This window comes from Myotis nattereri (genome assembly GCF_964212035.1).
Source record: "Myotis nattereri genome assembly, chromosome: 7".
Taxonomy (NCBI): Eukaryota; Metazoa; Chordata; class Mammalia; order Chiroptera; family Vespertilionidae; genus Myotis; species Myotis nattereri.
Window position 1 is genome coordinate 76,388,789 of NC_138082.1, and position 16,394 is coordinate 76,405,182.

The 16,394-nt window shown below is 40.7% G+C and overlaps 1 protein-coding gene across 1 annotated transcript in view; it reads left to right on the forward strand.

The window, feature by feature from the left end:
- The window catches only part of MCM6 (minichromosome maintenance complex component 6), a 37,284-nt gene extending 24,445 nt beyond the window's left edge, over window positions 1-12,839 (forward strand). The window contains exons 13-17 of the mRNA XM_081095134.1: window positions 2,311-2,472; window positions 5,095-5,230; window positions 6,323-6,478; window positions 8,459-8,598; window positions 12,336-12,839. Coding sequence (XP_080951260.1) covers window positions 2,311-2,472; window positions 5,095-5,230; window positions 6,323-6,478; window positions 8,459-8,598; window positions 12,336-12,452 — 711 coding nt within the window. The 3' untranslated portion in view covers window positions 12,453-12,839. The remainder of the gene's footprint in view (window positions 1-2,310; window positions 2,473-5,094; window positions 5,231-6,322; window positions 6,479-8,458; window positions 8,599-12,335) is intronic.
- Window positions 12,840-16,394: the final 3,555 nt, after the last annotated feature.

The following is a 16,394-nucleotide window of genomic DNA, read 5'->3' on the forward strand; positions in this document are numbered from 1 at the left end:
AGAGAAACATCAATTCAGCTGCCTCTTGCACACTCCCTACTGGGGATGTGCCCACAACCAAGGTACATGCCCTTGACCAGAATCGAACCTGGGACCCTTGAGTCCGCAGGCTGACGCTGTATCCACTGAGCCAAACAGGTTAGAGCGCTTATTGATGTTTTTATCTCTCTTTCTTTCTCCCTTCTTCTCTCTGAAAATTAATTTATAAATTAATAATAATAAATAAATAAACCTCCAGTTGGCAATTTCCTAAAATAGAATATGGAGTTTGCTTGATTCTGGTTGATTCTAGGTTTTTACACATTATTGTCTGGCTTGACGTTTAGAAGTTATTCTTTTTTTTTTTTAATGTGCCCTAACTGGGAATTGAACCAGCAACCTTTTGGTTAACGGGATGCTACTCCAACCAACTGAGCCATCTGGCCAGGGCTTGGAAGTTATTCTTAGTCTTTCATTATTTATCACTTTCACTTAGTTATCCTATATAAAAAAAAGCCTAGTATGCAAATAGACCGAATGGCCGGTGGAACAACCGGTCACTATGATGTGCACTGACCACCAGCGGGCAGACGCTCAACGCAGGAGCAGCCAAGGCAGGTGACAGAAGGGGCCCCCGATCACCCTACTAGTCACCCCACAGAGGGAGGTGACCAGCAGCAGCGGCAGGGCGAGCATGCAGTGCCAGGTCGGCCAATGAGGGTGCCAGCAGGGCACCCCCGATTGCCCCACCAGTCGCCCCACAGATCGGCCCTGATCGCCAGCCATGCCTAGGGACCCTACCCATGCACGAATTTTGTGCACTGGGCCTCTAGTTTATAATATTGGGATTGACTCTCACTGTCCCAAAAGAAGTTTAGTGAGTCTTTTAAAACTAAGGGTTATGGATCACTTTGTGTGAAGAAGCATTTGTTCTCCATGACTGTGTACTGGCCCTTCTCTGATTTTGGCATGCATTCTTTGTTAACATGCTGAGTTCCTTGCTCTGAAAAACTGAGGGTTCACTCTAGCTGGTTTGGGTCAGTGGATAGAGCGTCGGCCTGCGGATTGAAGGATCCTGGGTTTGATTCTGGTCAAGGGCACATGCCTGGGTTGGGGGCTTGAGCCCCAGTAGGAGCCATGTAGGTGGCAGCTGATCAGTGATTCACTCTCATCATTGATGTTTCGATCTCTCTCTCCCTCTTCCTTCCTCTTTGAAATCAATAAGTCATATTAAAAAAAAGAGAAAAAAAAAAGAATGATCCACTTATTTACTTATTTTTTTAAATTTATTTTTTTGATCAATCCTCTTTAAAAAAACTAAGGGTTCTTTGTTATTATTTGACAAGTCATAAGGTTTACTGAAATAGCTAGTGTATAATATATATGTGTATTGTCTTTTTTTTCCCTAAAGACAACATAAATTAATTGAATCTCAGGAATAGCCTGCACATTGTTTAATGGGCTCTGGCATCTTGGGTGAAAAGATTACACCCTAGCCCATTGTCAGCTTGTTACATATCTTTTATGTATATAAAAGGCTAAGTGTCCGTCCATCTGACCAGTAGCTATCATGCACACTGACCACCAGGGGGCAGATGCTCAACGCAGGAGCTGCCATGTTGCACACTGACCATTTAAAAATAAACAGCATCACGGACCTGGCACTGACACACCAACACTCAGCTTCCCCCACATGGGACACAGGCCCCGCCACCACCACCCATGGCCCAAAATGCAGCCCACAGCCCAGCCCGGAAACGGTGGCTGTGGACGCTGGGTAATGACGTCACGTGGCAACATCCAGCTTCCTCTCCCTAGCAACTCGCATCCTTGGAGTTTCTTCAGCCCAGGAACCCGACTTACTTTATAGCCAGGTGCAAACATTTTACAGTTTAACCAAATGTTTGTGAAGCGTTTTCTCATGCCTCATCTCATTTGATTCTCACAGAAGTCCTGGAGTAGGTAGATAGGAGACTCAGTAGAATCCTGTTTTCTTTTCATTAGCAAGATGTGAATAGCAATATTAAAATATTTCTTCTAATTAATTTCAATGTGCATGAATCCATGCACCGGGACACTAGTCTTTTAGAAATTGCCATTGTCCTTAAATACTAACCCTGCTGCCTTCTTGTTTATAAAATAGTACATGGAATTCACCGGCCTTCTTAGTTTCTGTTGAAAGGCATTTCAGTGTTAATTCCTTGTCATTGGCTTCAAAGTTTTGACTTTCTCAGTTCCCCTAATGTCTCCACCCGGAAGGCTCTTAAACCTCTGTTTAACACAGCGCCCGTCAAGTAGAAATGCTCTGACGTCAGTGATGTTCTGAAACAGATTTCCAGAGAGTCGGAGGACTTCATTGTGGAACAGTATAAACGTCTCCGCCAGAGGGATGGTTCTGGAGTCAGCAAGTCGTCCTGGAGGATTACAGTGCGGCAGCTTGAGAGCATGATCCGTCTCTCGGAAGCAATGGCTCGGATGCACTGCTGTGATGAGGTATCAGAGTCACTTTAACACAATGGATGGGAAGAGAAATTGATTTGTTGGCTTATAAGCATGCTTTTATCTTTGGTTTGGGACATACTAGCATTATATAACTGTTGAGTGCTCGTAAGATATGTGACCTTGGGATTTCTCCCTTGAAGAAGGTTACTGTCGAGCATTTATTGAGTGTAGTTAAATAGTAATGAGATAGTCATATTATAGATTTGGTAATACTTATAGAGTGTTACTGTTAACTCTATTCATTCAAGAAACTGCTTATATATGCAGTTCTGATATCCAGAAAGTTTGTATTTTATTTTAGCGGTAACTTGGTTATCTATTGGTTCCCTATTATGAACAGTGATAAAACCAGCATGTTTCATATTTCCTACTCCCTACCTCTCGACCATCTAATTTTAGAAAATAATGTCTTAGCGTTTACCTTTGTGCAGTCAGATATGCTTATCTATCACTTGATTTATCATATTTTGACTGGTACAAATGAGAGGCAATCAGCACATTTATCTCTCAGGTCTCCCTGTTCTCTTCTTTTCCCTTCCCGTTTCTATATATCATTTCTCTATCTTCAGACGCATATCATTTACATTGTGTTCTGTCACTCTTAATTCCCACATTTGTTTTAATCTTAGTTTTGTAGCTAAATATATGCAAGGCTCAGTGGAGATTATTTTGTTATTATTTTCTAATCCATTTCTTGGCTGATTGAAATCTACCTATGAAGAGTTCAGTGAAAAAAAAACCCACATTCATGAGAATGATATTCTCTTAGTGTTATGTTATTTATAGCCTTTACCTGAATAATAGCCTGGCTTGATATACAACCTTTGGCTCATATTTTCTTTTTTTATGAATTTTTCTACTGTATCCTAACATTAACTGTTGCTGTGGGGAAATCTGAGCCCAGCCCTTGATAATTTTGCTCCCATGAATAACTTGTTCTTTCTCTTTTTCAAAAGTATTCTTTTTTATTTTCCTAGGCCAGTGACTTTATTAGGATATGTCTTGATATTGACTGTTCTTAAATGACTTAGTGTCTTTGTTAATAGTTTTTTGTCTTTTTTAAAAATGGCTCTGCTGGGTTTATCTTGTTACGGGGCTCAGGTGGTTTAGGGAGGGAGATTTAGAGAGACTGTAGGTTATTTATAAAAGTACTTGAAGCAACCCCTCCCCCCCAAAAAAAAACAACAACAACAACAAAAACATGGACATGTCATTTTTCTTTTAAATAAGCTTTTTTATTGAAGCAGAACATACGTATAGAAAAGTGCAAATATTGTAAGTGTACAACTCATTTAACTTTCAGTGAGCATGCCTGTGTAACCTAATTTCACTTAGTATAATGTCCTCGAGGTTCATCAATGTTATAGCATGGACAGGATTTCCTTCCATGTAACATTCCATTGTATGTATTTACCACATTTTTTAAATCCATCAGTGGATATTTGGGTTGCTTCCACACCTCTTGGCTATTTTGAATAATGGTACAATGGGCATGGGTATACTTTATTATGTTTTAGATATTAACCCCCATCATATATATCATTTGCAAATATTTTCTCCCATTCTGTAGGTCGCCTTTTTTACTCTATAATTTCCTCAACTTAGAAGTTTTTGAATTGGATGTAGTCTCATTTGTCAATTTTATTTTTTGTTGCCTTTGCTTTATTTTTATTGATTTCACAGAGGAAGGGAGAGGGAGACAGAAACATCAATGATGAGAGAGAATCATTGATCGGCTGCCTCCTGCATGCCCTATACTGGGGGTCGAGCCCACAACCAGGGCATATGCCTTGATCGGGAATTGAACTGTGGCCTCCTGGTTCATAGGTCAACACTCAACTACTGAGCCCCGCTGGCCAGGCTGTTGCCTGTGCTTTTGATGTCATATCCCAGAAACCATTACTAAATCCAATGTCATGAAGCTTTTCAAACCCTGTTTTCTTGTAGATTGTTTTTTATAGTTTTAGGTCTTTAATTTATTTTGAGTTAATTTATTATTTTGAGTTTCATTCTTCTGTATGTGATACCCAGTTTTCTCAGCACCATTTGTTGAAAAGACTATCCTTTCCCCAGTGGGTGGTCTTGACACCTTTGTCAAGATTATTTGACCACATATATAAGGTAGTTCCATTTTCATTGCTATATGATCTATCAATGAATATATCACAGTGACTCACCAATTATTCTGTTAATGAACACTTAGTTTCCAATTTGGGTTCTTATGGGATATACATATCTTTTGATCATATAATGTATATATGTAAACATTTCTGTTGGGTATATATATATTTAGGAGTGGAATTGTTGGGTCTTAGGTTGTACGTGTGTTCAGTTTAGTAAAGATTGCCAAAAACGGTTTTCCATAGTGCTTGTATCAATTTATATTTCCACCAGCGATGAATGAAAGTTGTTCTACATTTTTTTCCAACACTCAATATTGTTGGTCTTTTTAGCCATGCTGGTGACTGTATGGTACTATGTCATATTTCATGTCTGTGTGAGGTAGGGAGAGTGTGAGTAAACCAAAATACCACTGTGATTTTGTCTGGAGAAAATCTGTTTGGTAAACCAAAAAGACTGACTTACTGATTTACCTCATCTTGATTGGTTTAGGTCCAACCTAAACATGTGAAGGAAGCTTTCAGGTTACTAAACAAATCCATCATCCGTGTAGAAACACCTGATGTCAATTTAGATCAAGATGAAGAAGTCCAAATGGAAGTCGATGAGAGCCCAGAGGGCATCAACGGTGAGATGTTTGTTTATAAATCTGTTTTGGAATTAGAGTCCAGAATGCCCTCTGAGATGCCATGGTAAAAGTGCACTTGTTGATGGTTTTGAAGTCTCTGTGGCAAAAGGAAAAAGTGGATATTGAATTGTAATTAACTGTTTATAAGTTAAAATTTAATTAAGTAATTAACATAAAAATGTATTCTTACAAGACAAAATACACCAAAAATGGTGATAGTGGACTTAATTCCCCAACCTATTGTTATTTTGCTTTTGAATTAAAAACATTTTCTCAAATACATTAAAACAAAATTACCAGAATTTAAAGTTTTACATAAAAGGATAAGAACTTGCATATAATATTATAGATGCATTTTAGATCATGAAATATTTTTTTTATTGATTTTAGAGAGAAAGGGAGGGGGAGGGTGGGAGGAGGAGAGAGAGAAACATCAATGATGAGAGAGAATCATTGATCCGCTCCCCCTGTACACCCCTTACTGGGGATTGAGCCCACAACCTGGGCATGTGCCCTTAATCAGAATCGAACCCAGGACCCTTGGCTGACACTCTGTCCACTGAGCCAAACCAGCTAGGACTAGATCATGAAATCTTTATATCTCTCATCCTTCCCATTTCTTCTAACTTAGTTGTCTTTACTAATAGCACTTACGAATTTGCCCTTTTTTTTTCGTTTGTTAATCCTTACCCTAGGATATTTTTCCATTGTTAATCCTCACCCAAGGATATTTTTCCATTGATTTTTAGAGAGAGTGGAAAGGAGGGAGGGAGAAAAACATTGAAGTGAGAGAGAGACATTGATTGGTTGCCTCTCACATGCACCCCGACCCAGGCCAGGGAAGGAGCCTGCAACTGAGGTACGTGCCCTTAACCGGAATCGAGCCCGAGACCCTTTAGTCCACATGCTGAAGCTCTAGCCACCGAGCCAAACTGGCTAGGGCTGCTTTTAATTTTTATTTGTAAAATTACTAAATACCCAATATATCTTTGTTTTGAAGTTAGTATTGCACTATTTGTGTATGTATAAACATTTGATGCGGGAGTTTTGGAGGAACAGAAGGAAGACTCAGGTGGTTGATGGTTCCCTTAGGTCACGCTGACAGCCCTGCTCCTGTGAATGGAATCAACGGCCACAATGACGACACAGACCGCGATTCTGTTCCGAAAGCCTCCCTAAGGCTGGGCTTCTCCGAATACTGCCGAATCTCTAACCTAATTGTGCTTCACCTCAGAAAGATGGAAGAAGGTGAGGCCCCCAGGCTCAGTCCTTTGATAAGCTGTGTGCACATAAACCACTTCTGATTGCTAAAGGTTGTGTTTCGTCAGGAGAAATGATAAATTGTTAGACAATCTTACTTTGGCAGGGTGTCAGCATATGCCAGCCTGGACTTTTCCCCACGAGTTCATTGTCAGACAAGATTTATGGGTTATTCTTAATTAATGTTGGCCAATTTTAATAGCTTGGAAGCAGGATTTGGGATTCTATAATACATAGAGAAGTCCTTTATAATGTTTTTACAGATGCAAAAATCACTATTCCTTACTATAGCTTTATTTTAAATGTATGAACTCCTAGATTACTTATATTTCATAGGCAAGTAATTGAACTCAAAAGACTGTATCAGCACAAAAACATTCCAGACTAGGAATAAACTAAAACCCTCATTTCTCCATAGTTTAAGTGTGATATCTGGATAGTAGTACATTTCTTACCTGTAACTGCTTTCCCACAAGGTAGAAGGAAAAATAATGAAATCAAGGAGTCAAGCTTAAAACTTTAATTTGGTGGTTGGCCATCAGACATTTCTTATAAGTTCCAATATTCCGGCTTTCAGACAGATGCTGTCATCACAGCACCCTGTCTGAGATGGAGTAAAGGAAGACCAGAGCCTGTCTTGGCTTACTAAAGGTGTGAGCCCTGTAACCTCTGCTCTCTTTCCCCTGATACCTGGCCAATGGGCGGGAGGAGAGAAGATAGTAAAGGAGCCACTAAAACAGACAGGTGCTCTCTTTTCATTTAAAAAGATTTGGGAGCTCACAGGTTCTTATGTTCATGTTATACTTGATTATTCTAGTTCTCTCTCGCACAACAAGTTTTAAACATGGCAGACCATTGATGGGGCAAAGATATGATTAGCACCCAGATAGTCTGCATTCCATAGATAAATTCTACTAGGTCTTCGTTTCTTTAAAAAAGAAAAAAAGTCACTGTTCACCCAGCCAATTAGATGTTGTTTTAATTAAAATGGCAGAACCTATTGACGATGTTAAGCAAGTACTTACTCTACAGCCATAATAAACTTTTCAAAGGAAGTTATCAGTAAAGCTAGAATTTTCCAATTTTTATTTTGCATTTTATTAGCAATTGCTAGAATCAAGACTAAGTAGACTTTTTTTAGGTTATATTTTATTTCTGTGTTATAATATTATGCAGGTTCCAACTTTTCTTGTGAATTTAGAGTTCTGCTTTGGACTCTTAGAACCACACAGTTCAGTCAGTATGAATAGACCTTGCTGGAATCAATTGTTAATTTTTTGTTTTGAATAAAATCCTGTGGTTTTGTTTTTTAATGTTTTTATTGATTTCGAAGAGGAAGGGAGAAAGAGAGAGAGAAACATCAGTGATGAGAGAAAATCATCAATAGGCTGCCTCCTGCACACCCCCTACTGGGGATCGAGTCTTCAACATGGGCATGTGCCCTGACCAAGATTCGAACCCATGGCCTCCTGGTTCATGGGTTGACGCTCAACCACTGAGCCACACCAGTTGGTCAATTCCCATGGTTTTTGCTTCTCAGTTTACCTCAATTCCAGTCTGTCTTTTTCCAAAGAAGAAAAGTTATATTTAAGAAGTTTTGCTTGCTGTTGTTTCATTCCTAATTTATGCCTTCAGTTGATGTTGGCAGACATTCTCTTAGATGATGAAGCATAAAAAGGTGAAGGAAACACCTTATACTCTGAAATATTAGTAGCTTTAAGGCTTGTTTCTTACCATCTCTATTTAATTTGATTTTTCTCTTCGGGATAAAGTCAAGCATACAAGTAATATGACAGATTATTTCAGGCTTATACTGGAACATTGCAAATCTTACTTCGGCAGATATACTTTCTGACTGGTTGGTGGTTATCTAATCTGTACATATCTGTGTGTGCAAGCCCCCAGGATTGACAGTACAATTTGCTAGAAAGATAATTTAACCCTTTTAAAATGTATTTTTTGTTGCAGAAGAGGATGAGTCGGCATTAAAGAGGAGTGAGCTTGTTAACTGGTACTTGAAGGAAATTGAATCAGAAATAGATTCTGAAGAGGAACTTATAAATAAAAAGAGGATCATAGAGAAAGTAATTTATCGACTCACCCACTATGTACGTACAGAACTTTGCTTGCTTGGGTTTTGATGAGGGAGGGAGCTCATGCCTCTTGTGTAGGTTGGTTAGATGTTCATTTATTTTGAATCATTGGGTCTAGTCAGAATTATGAATTATAACAGAATTGACAGCATTTGATTGACTTATTTCCCCTATTATAACAAGCAGAATGTAAGTCAGATCTGGGAAGGTGGATTTAGGGTTTTATTATTTGAGGGTTTTTAACCTTTGTTTTCTCTCTCATTACAAACTTTCAAGCATCAACCACTATTACCTAATTTTTATATTTCACCTTCCTTACCTTCATTATCCAGTTTACATTCTAATAATCACTCTTGTCTTTTACCTTCAACTTCATTCTCTCTTTGTGTTACTTGGTTGGCCAGACTCCAGTCTTGGTTAAATCTAATTCTTTCTTTATACTCACATCCAAGCATTTAAAAATATCTAGAGGCGAAACCGGTTTGGCTCAGTGGATAGAGCGTCGGCCTGCGGACTGAGAGGTCCCAGGTTCGATTCCGGTCAAGGGCATGTACCTGGGTTGCGGGCACATCCCCAGTGGGAGATGTGCAGGAGGAGGCTGATCGATGTTTCTCTCCCATCGATGTTTCTAACTCTCTATCTCTCTCCCTTCCTCTCTGTAAAAAATCAATAAAATATATTTAAAAAAAAAAAAATATCTAGAGAAAAGCATGCAACCATGTGCCCATTCTTATTTAAATGCATGACCACAAGTCTCCAGTGGACAATTCTGTATCTTACAGACTTTACAGTAGCCCTGCCGGTGCTGTTACTTTCCCCTAGTCAGTTCACTTTCCCGCTCTGTTAAAGGACCATTATATACGTACTTTCTCTCTGCTCAAATTAATTGGCCCTTCTCAGTATTCAACCTGTCAGCAACATTTGTCACAGTTGGTCTTTGCTCCTGGAAATACTTGTTCCCTTGGCTTCTGAGTCACCATATTCCCCTGGGTCTTCTCCTGTCTCACTGGTTATTTCTTTTCAGTCTCTTTTTCTGAATCTTTTTCTCTTGTCACTTTTTTTTAAAATTTCTTTATTGGTTAAGGTATTACAAATGTGTCCTCATCCCCCCAGTAACCCCCAACCTCCCCCCCTCTTGTCACTTTTTAAATGGAGTACTGTGCTCATTCCTCAGACCTCTTTTCTATTTACATTCACTACCTAAGTCAGTGGTTCTCAACCCTCTGGCCCTGTAAATACAGTTCCTCATGTTGTGACCACCAACCATAAAATTATTTTCATTGCTACTTCATAACTGTAATGTTGCTACTGTTATGAATCGTAATGTAAATATCTGATATGCAGGATGGTCTTAGGCGACCCCTGTGAAAGGGTCGTTCAACTGCCAAAGGGGTCGCAACCCACAGGTTGAGAACCGATGCCTTAGAATCATTCTTGATTCCACTTTTCCCTCACAACTTCTCTTTTAGCAGCAAATTCTATGAGCCCTACCTTCAGTATGTGTATTTTCTGTTCTTTTCTCACCACCTTATGTCTGTCCCTCTTTGTATTGGCTTTCTGCCCAGTAGCTAGGCATCTTTAACAAGTCAAATTATTTTAGTGCCCTACCTTCCAGTTCTTCCCTTCCACTTAGAATAAAATCCAGTTGCCAATACCATGGCCTGCAGAAGCCTACACAGACCACCAGCCTCTGTCTGTCTTGTTCACTTCATTTTATTGCCCCCTTTCTCTTCCCATCCTCCTCAGGGACACTGGCCTTGTCACGGTTCCTTTGGCACACCTCGCCCTTTGCCCTTGCCCAGATCCCCTCCTCCGTCCTGAAAGAGGCTTTTATTGCCCAGCCTGTTGAAATAGCCTCCTTGCTGTCACCCCCTTGCCCTGCTGTGTGTTTCTTCATAGTGCTTATTGCCTGGCAGTATATTCCTTAGGTGTTGGGTTTATCTCTCTCGTTAGAAGGCAGGCACCATGAGGGCAGAGACTTTAACCACAGTATGCTCATTTTCTACAGTGTTGCCTGGTGCATAGAGGGGTCCAATATTTCCTGAATAATTGAATTTTTCTGTTCCAATGGCAGAGATTTAATTGTCCTGCATTTTGCTTCAGTGCTCACTATATACATATTGTAGGTATCACATCTGAGGGTTGTCTTATCTGAAAAACTTTACCTGTGAGAGCAGATGCAAATGAGTGTATAATTTCAGGAGCTGATGAGAACAGCTATCCATATCAGAACTTAATAAACAATACATATGAAAACAAAGCTAATAATCACTCCATAACCGGGGTGGTGCGTGCTCAGAATTGTCTTTCAAACAGTGGGCAGTGTTTTTGCACCAGGCCCGCCCTTCCTTCCCTAGAGCCCCCTGGGATGAGTGTAAGATAAAATGATCCATGTGGAAATCCACATTGGGCCACATTTCGAAATTAACTGATCTACACTGATTAATTTGACTCACTGCCTGAGCTAATTCACACAAAAGACTAGCGAACTTGTATGGTGCTGATCAAGTGTTCTCCCTCTGAGGGTGTGTTAGTACATAGAGTGCTTGAAAGTATCCAGTCCCTCTTAATGGCATTAGTGCTCATTCTGTGGGACTTTGCCACCTTCTTAGGATCAAATCACTGTTCCCTGAGTTCCTCCATACAGGGTTGGGTTGGCTAGGAGTCCTTCTCATTGGTAGATATTTTAGGTTGATGTATAAGTACATCATAGGCTTGAAATCTGTCATCAATATTTTTTTTTAAATATATTTTATTGAGTTTTTACAGAGAGGAAAGGAGAGAGATAGAGAATTAGAAACATCGATGAGAGAGAAACATCGACCAGCTGCCTCCTGCACACTCCCCACTGGGGATGTGCCCGCAGCCAAGGTACATGCCCTTGACCGGAATCGAACCTGGGACCTTTCAGTCCGCAGGCCGACGCTCTATCCACTGAGCCAAACCGGTTTCGGCTGTCATCAATATTTTTAAGCCACCTGGCATGTACTTTTTTTTAATTTATTATTATTAGCTCTTAGATCAGAGTGAAATTTATCTTCAGATTCTACTTCTGATTTATGATGGGTAGTAAAGAAAGAGTTCAATGACCAGTAATTAAAATTATCAAGATATTACGTGAAACTAAATACTTTTATCAGAGTGATAAACATATCAGAGTATTTTACACAATTGCAAATCATAAAATTCATACATCTTGCCTTTTGAAATTATATTTACAAGTACTTGATGTAGTATGCCAGGAAACCTTATTAAAATCACAATGACTATTGAGCTTACTTACATAATCCTTAATTTTTCTTTTTCCAAAAATGTATTTTTACTGGTTTTAGAGAAGAAGGGACAGAGGGAGGGGAGGGGAGAGACAGAGAGACAGACAGAGACATATCACTTGGCTGCCTCCTGCACAACCTTCTATTGGGATAGAGCCCAAAACTGGGCATGTGCCCTGATTGGAGGTCGAACCAGCCACCTCTTGGTATGACGCTCAGCCACCCGAGCCACATCACCCAGGCCCATATTTCTTAATTTTTAAAAGGAGGTTTATGGTGTGGAAAGGTCTATATCCTAATGGGGACAGGTTTAGCAGATCCTTAATAATGATTTTAAAGTATAGTCCTTTTTCTAAGAGTGTCTGGAGGGGAAATGAAAGAAAATGCTAGTAGCAAACACTCAGGAGAAGGGTCAGGTGCTGTGTACCTGGATGTCTATAACACTGTGGAAACCTGAGGACGAATGTTTGTGCTTCACAGGATCATGTTCTCATTGAGCTCACCCAAGCTGGATTGAAAGGCTCCACGGAAGGGAGTGAGAGCTATGAAGAGGATCCCTACTTGGTAGTGAACCCTAATTACTTGCTTGAAGATTGAGATATTGAAAGCAACTAACCAAAGAAACTGCGGCCCCCTGTTTCCTGGCCTGGAGCCTGGGGTCTGAATGGAGCTCTGCTAGGGAGAGAATGTTTCTGGGAGCATGGCTTCGGGAAGATGCATTACTGAGTAACGAACCCAGTTGAAGGTCCTGTGTGCTGCATTCCTGTCATACACTTCTATGCCAACGTGGGCCTTTGTTTAGCGTGCTTCTTATCTAAGTGAAGTTGGAACCTAATAATGTGTGGTTTCAGTAACTAAGACCTTTGCTTTCATTTGTAGGAAAAAGGCCCATTACTTTTATGGTATGTAGTATTTTATTGGGGAAATAACTTTCAATTGCTAACTATTGCAGTTTTTCACCAAAATAAAATAACTTGTTTTGCATTTGTCTTGAATTTATTTATACTCTTACTAGAGGCCTGGTGCACGAATTAATGCACGGGTGGGGTCCCTCTGCCTGGCTGGCGATCCAGGCCGGCCGGCCAGAGGGAGGGACTGCAGGAGGTTGGCTGGCCACAGGAGGTTGGCCAGCCATGGGTTGGTCATGCACCAGTGGGGTCCTTTGGCATGGCCTGCGGGGATTGGGCTGAAACCAGCAGTCCAATGCCGCCTGCTACTCCTGCCTACCGTTCCCGCTCATCCCAGCCCTACTGCGCCTGCCATGGCTCGCACCCAGTCAGTCCCAATTGTGAGAGGCTCACACCACAGCAGCGCTCGCCAGCCATGAGCCCTGCGTCTGGCTCCCATTGGTCAGCTGAGTGGTGTTACCACTGTGGGAGCACATTGACCACCAGGGGGCAGCTCCTGCATTGAGTATCTGCCTCCTGGTGGTCAGTGTGCATCATAGCGACTGGTCAACCGGTTGTTCAGTTGCTTAGGCTTTTAAATAGAGAGAGATTGTTTCCATCTACTTATAACTATGAGTCTTTTATTATTTTTTTAAAAATATTTTTATTGATTTCAGAGAGGAAGAGAGAGAGAGAAACATTGATGATGAGAGTAAATCATTGATCATCTGCCCCCTGCACGACCCCTATTGGGGATCGATCCCCCAGCCCGGGCATGTGCCTTTGAATTAGTCTGCAGGGTAAAGCTCTATCCACTGAGCAAAACCAGCTAGGGCATCATTACTTTGTAATAGTTTAACCTCTGTGCCCTAAGAGTTATTTTCTAACTTTTTTAAAAAAATATATTTTATTGATTTTTTTACAGAGAGGAAAGGAGAGAGATAGAGAGTTAGAAACATCGATGAGAGAGAAACATCGATCAGCTGCCTCCTGCACACCTCCTACTGGGGATGTTCCCGCAACCAAGGTACATGCCCTTGACCAGAATCGAACCTGGGACCTTTCAGTCCGCAGGCCGACGCTCTATCCACTGAGCCAAACCGGTCAGGGCTCTAACTTTTATTTTAAGGGAAATGTGTGATTTTATATATTATAAACCATTTCCAAATTTTATGGCTTTCTTCGAGGTAAAAGTTATTGCTGTTTATGATACTAACTTCCTGAAACTTAGTTATCAGTATACTGATGATGCAGTTTCTATTGCAGCTTTTACCAGATGTCATTCTTGGCCTGTAGGGCCAGTTAAGGCGTGTTCGTATGTGGTATGTGAGTTCAATAATAGTAATTTCACTCTCCATTGGCTTGAAAAAGATAGGGTAGGGACATTGGGAATAGAGAAGCTGCACAGTTAGCAAATGCAGGGTTATAAGCTCCTTCAAAGGTATGTTCCTAATTAATGAGGGTATTAGAGGCTGTTGGGATGAAGATACCTTGGGATCTCAGACTTGCTAGCGAGGCAGCTCCGAGATCCTGGTGTAAAAAACGGACAAATGTCAGGCAGGACATTCAGTAACAGGTATTAGGAGGAAGAACATTCTAGACCAGGGGTGGGCAAACTTTTTGACTCGAGGGCCACAATGGGTTCTTAAACTGGAACAGAGGGACGGAACAAAAGCATGGATGGAGTGTTTGTGTGAACTAATATAAATTCAAAGTAAACATCATTACATAAAAGGGTACGGTCTTTTTTTTCCAATAGTTTTATTCATTTCAAACGGGCCCGCCCGCGGGCCGTAGTTTGCCCACGGCTGTTCTAGAGAAAAGCTAGGAGACAGCAAGAAAGAGCCCTTCTCTGTACTGACTCCCACTCAATGAAAATGGTGTTAAGAGGTCCTGAAAGAAGAGAAACAGCCTGACAAGAGTTTGAACTTTAATTTGATCAACTATTTGCCCAAAGGAAAATTTGAAGCATAGGAAACCTGAGTTCTGTTTTGATGAATCTCATCCCCTTCCCAGTTCTACCATTAATGGGAGTGCAGGCTCCCGAGCAAACAAGGTAATTACTACAAATGCAGTCAGAGGGTTTTTTTTTTTTTTTTAAATATATTTTATTGAGTTTTTACAGAGAGGAAAGGAGAGAGATAGAGAGTTAGAAACATCGATGAGAGAGAAACATCGACCAGATGCCTCCTGCACACTCCCCACTGGGGATGTGCCCGCAACCAAGGTACATGCCCTTGACCGGAATCGAACCTGGGACCTTTTAGTCCGCAGGCCGACGCTCTATCCACAGAGCCAAACCGGTTTCAGCAGTCAGTCAGAGGGTTTTTTAAAAAAATATATTTTTATTGATTTCAGAGAGAAAAGGAGAGAGAAACATCAGTGATGAGAGAATCATTGAGTGGCTGCCTCCTGTGCGCCTCCTACTAGGGATTGAGCCCGCAACCTGGGCATGTGCCCTTGACCAGAATCGAACCTGGAACCCTTCAGTCCACAGGCTGATGCTCTATCCACTGAGCAAAACCAGCTGGGGCTACAGTCACTTTTTGTCCGTCTGAATGAGTGCTTGCATTTCCACATAACCCCTTCCTCCTCATGTTACTTGTCAGGGAGGTAAAGTGGGTAACAGCATACCAGCATACAAGATCTTTAGTAAGTGGGTAGATATAGCATGTTACTGAGTGGGACTACTTGAATGTTGAAATTGTCAACCAATTTATAAATTTAATGTATTTTCAACCAAATCCCAACAGATATCCATCAACAAGAAGGGAGTTCATAAATTTCTGGAAACAACTTACTGAGACTTAATCATGAAGGAACAGAAAATCTGAGCAGACTAGTAAAGAGATTGACTCAATAATCAAAAACCTCTCAGCAGCCCTGCTGGTGTGGCTCAGTAGTTGAGTGTTGTTGACCAAGAAGTCACCAGTTTGATTCCCAGTTAGGGTACATGCCTGGGTTGCTGGCTCCCTCTCCAGTAGGGGGCATGCAGGAGGCAGCCAATCAATGATGTTTCTCTCATTGATGTTTCTATCCCTATCTCTTCTCTCTAAAATCAATAAAAACATATTTTAAAAAAACAAACAAAACAAAATCTCTCAAAAAAAGTCCAGGACCCGATGGCTTAAATGGTGAATTTTACCAAACATTTGAAGAATTGATACCAATCTTTCTCAAACTCAAAAGTAGAAAAGGAGGGAACATTTCCAAACTCACTTTAGTAGGCCATTATTACCCTGACAACAAAACTTAAGGAGGTCGCCAAAAGAAAAGAAAATTACAGGCCAGTATCCCTGATATTAGATGCAAAAACCCTCAACAATTATTAGCAAACTGAATTCAACAATACATTAAAAGGGTCATACACCATGATCAAGTGGGATTTATTCCAGGGATTCAAGGATGTGCAATGCCCACAAATCAATGTGACTGATACTCCACATTAACAAAATGAAGTCTCTCCTATGACTCAGAGATTTCACTTCTGGGTATATATCCGAGGAAACCCAAAACACTAATTAGACAGAATACGTTCATTGCAGTGTTATTTACAATAGCCAAGATTTGGAAGCAATTCAAGTGCCCATGAATAGACAAATGGTAAGAAAGCTGTGGTACATATATGCAATGGAATGTTAGCCATAAAAAA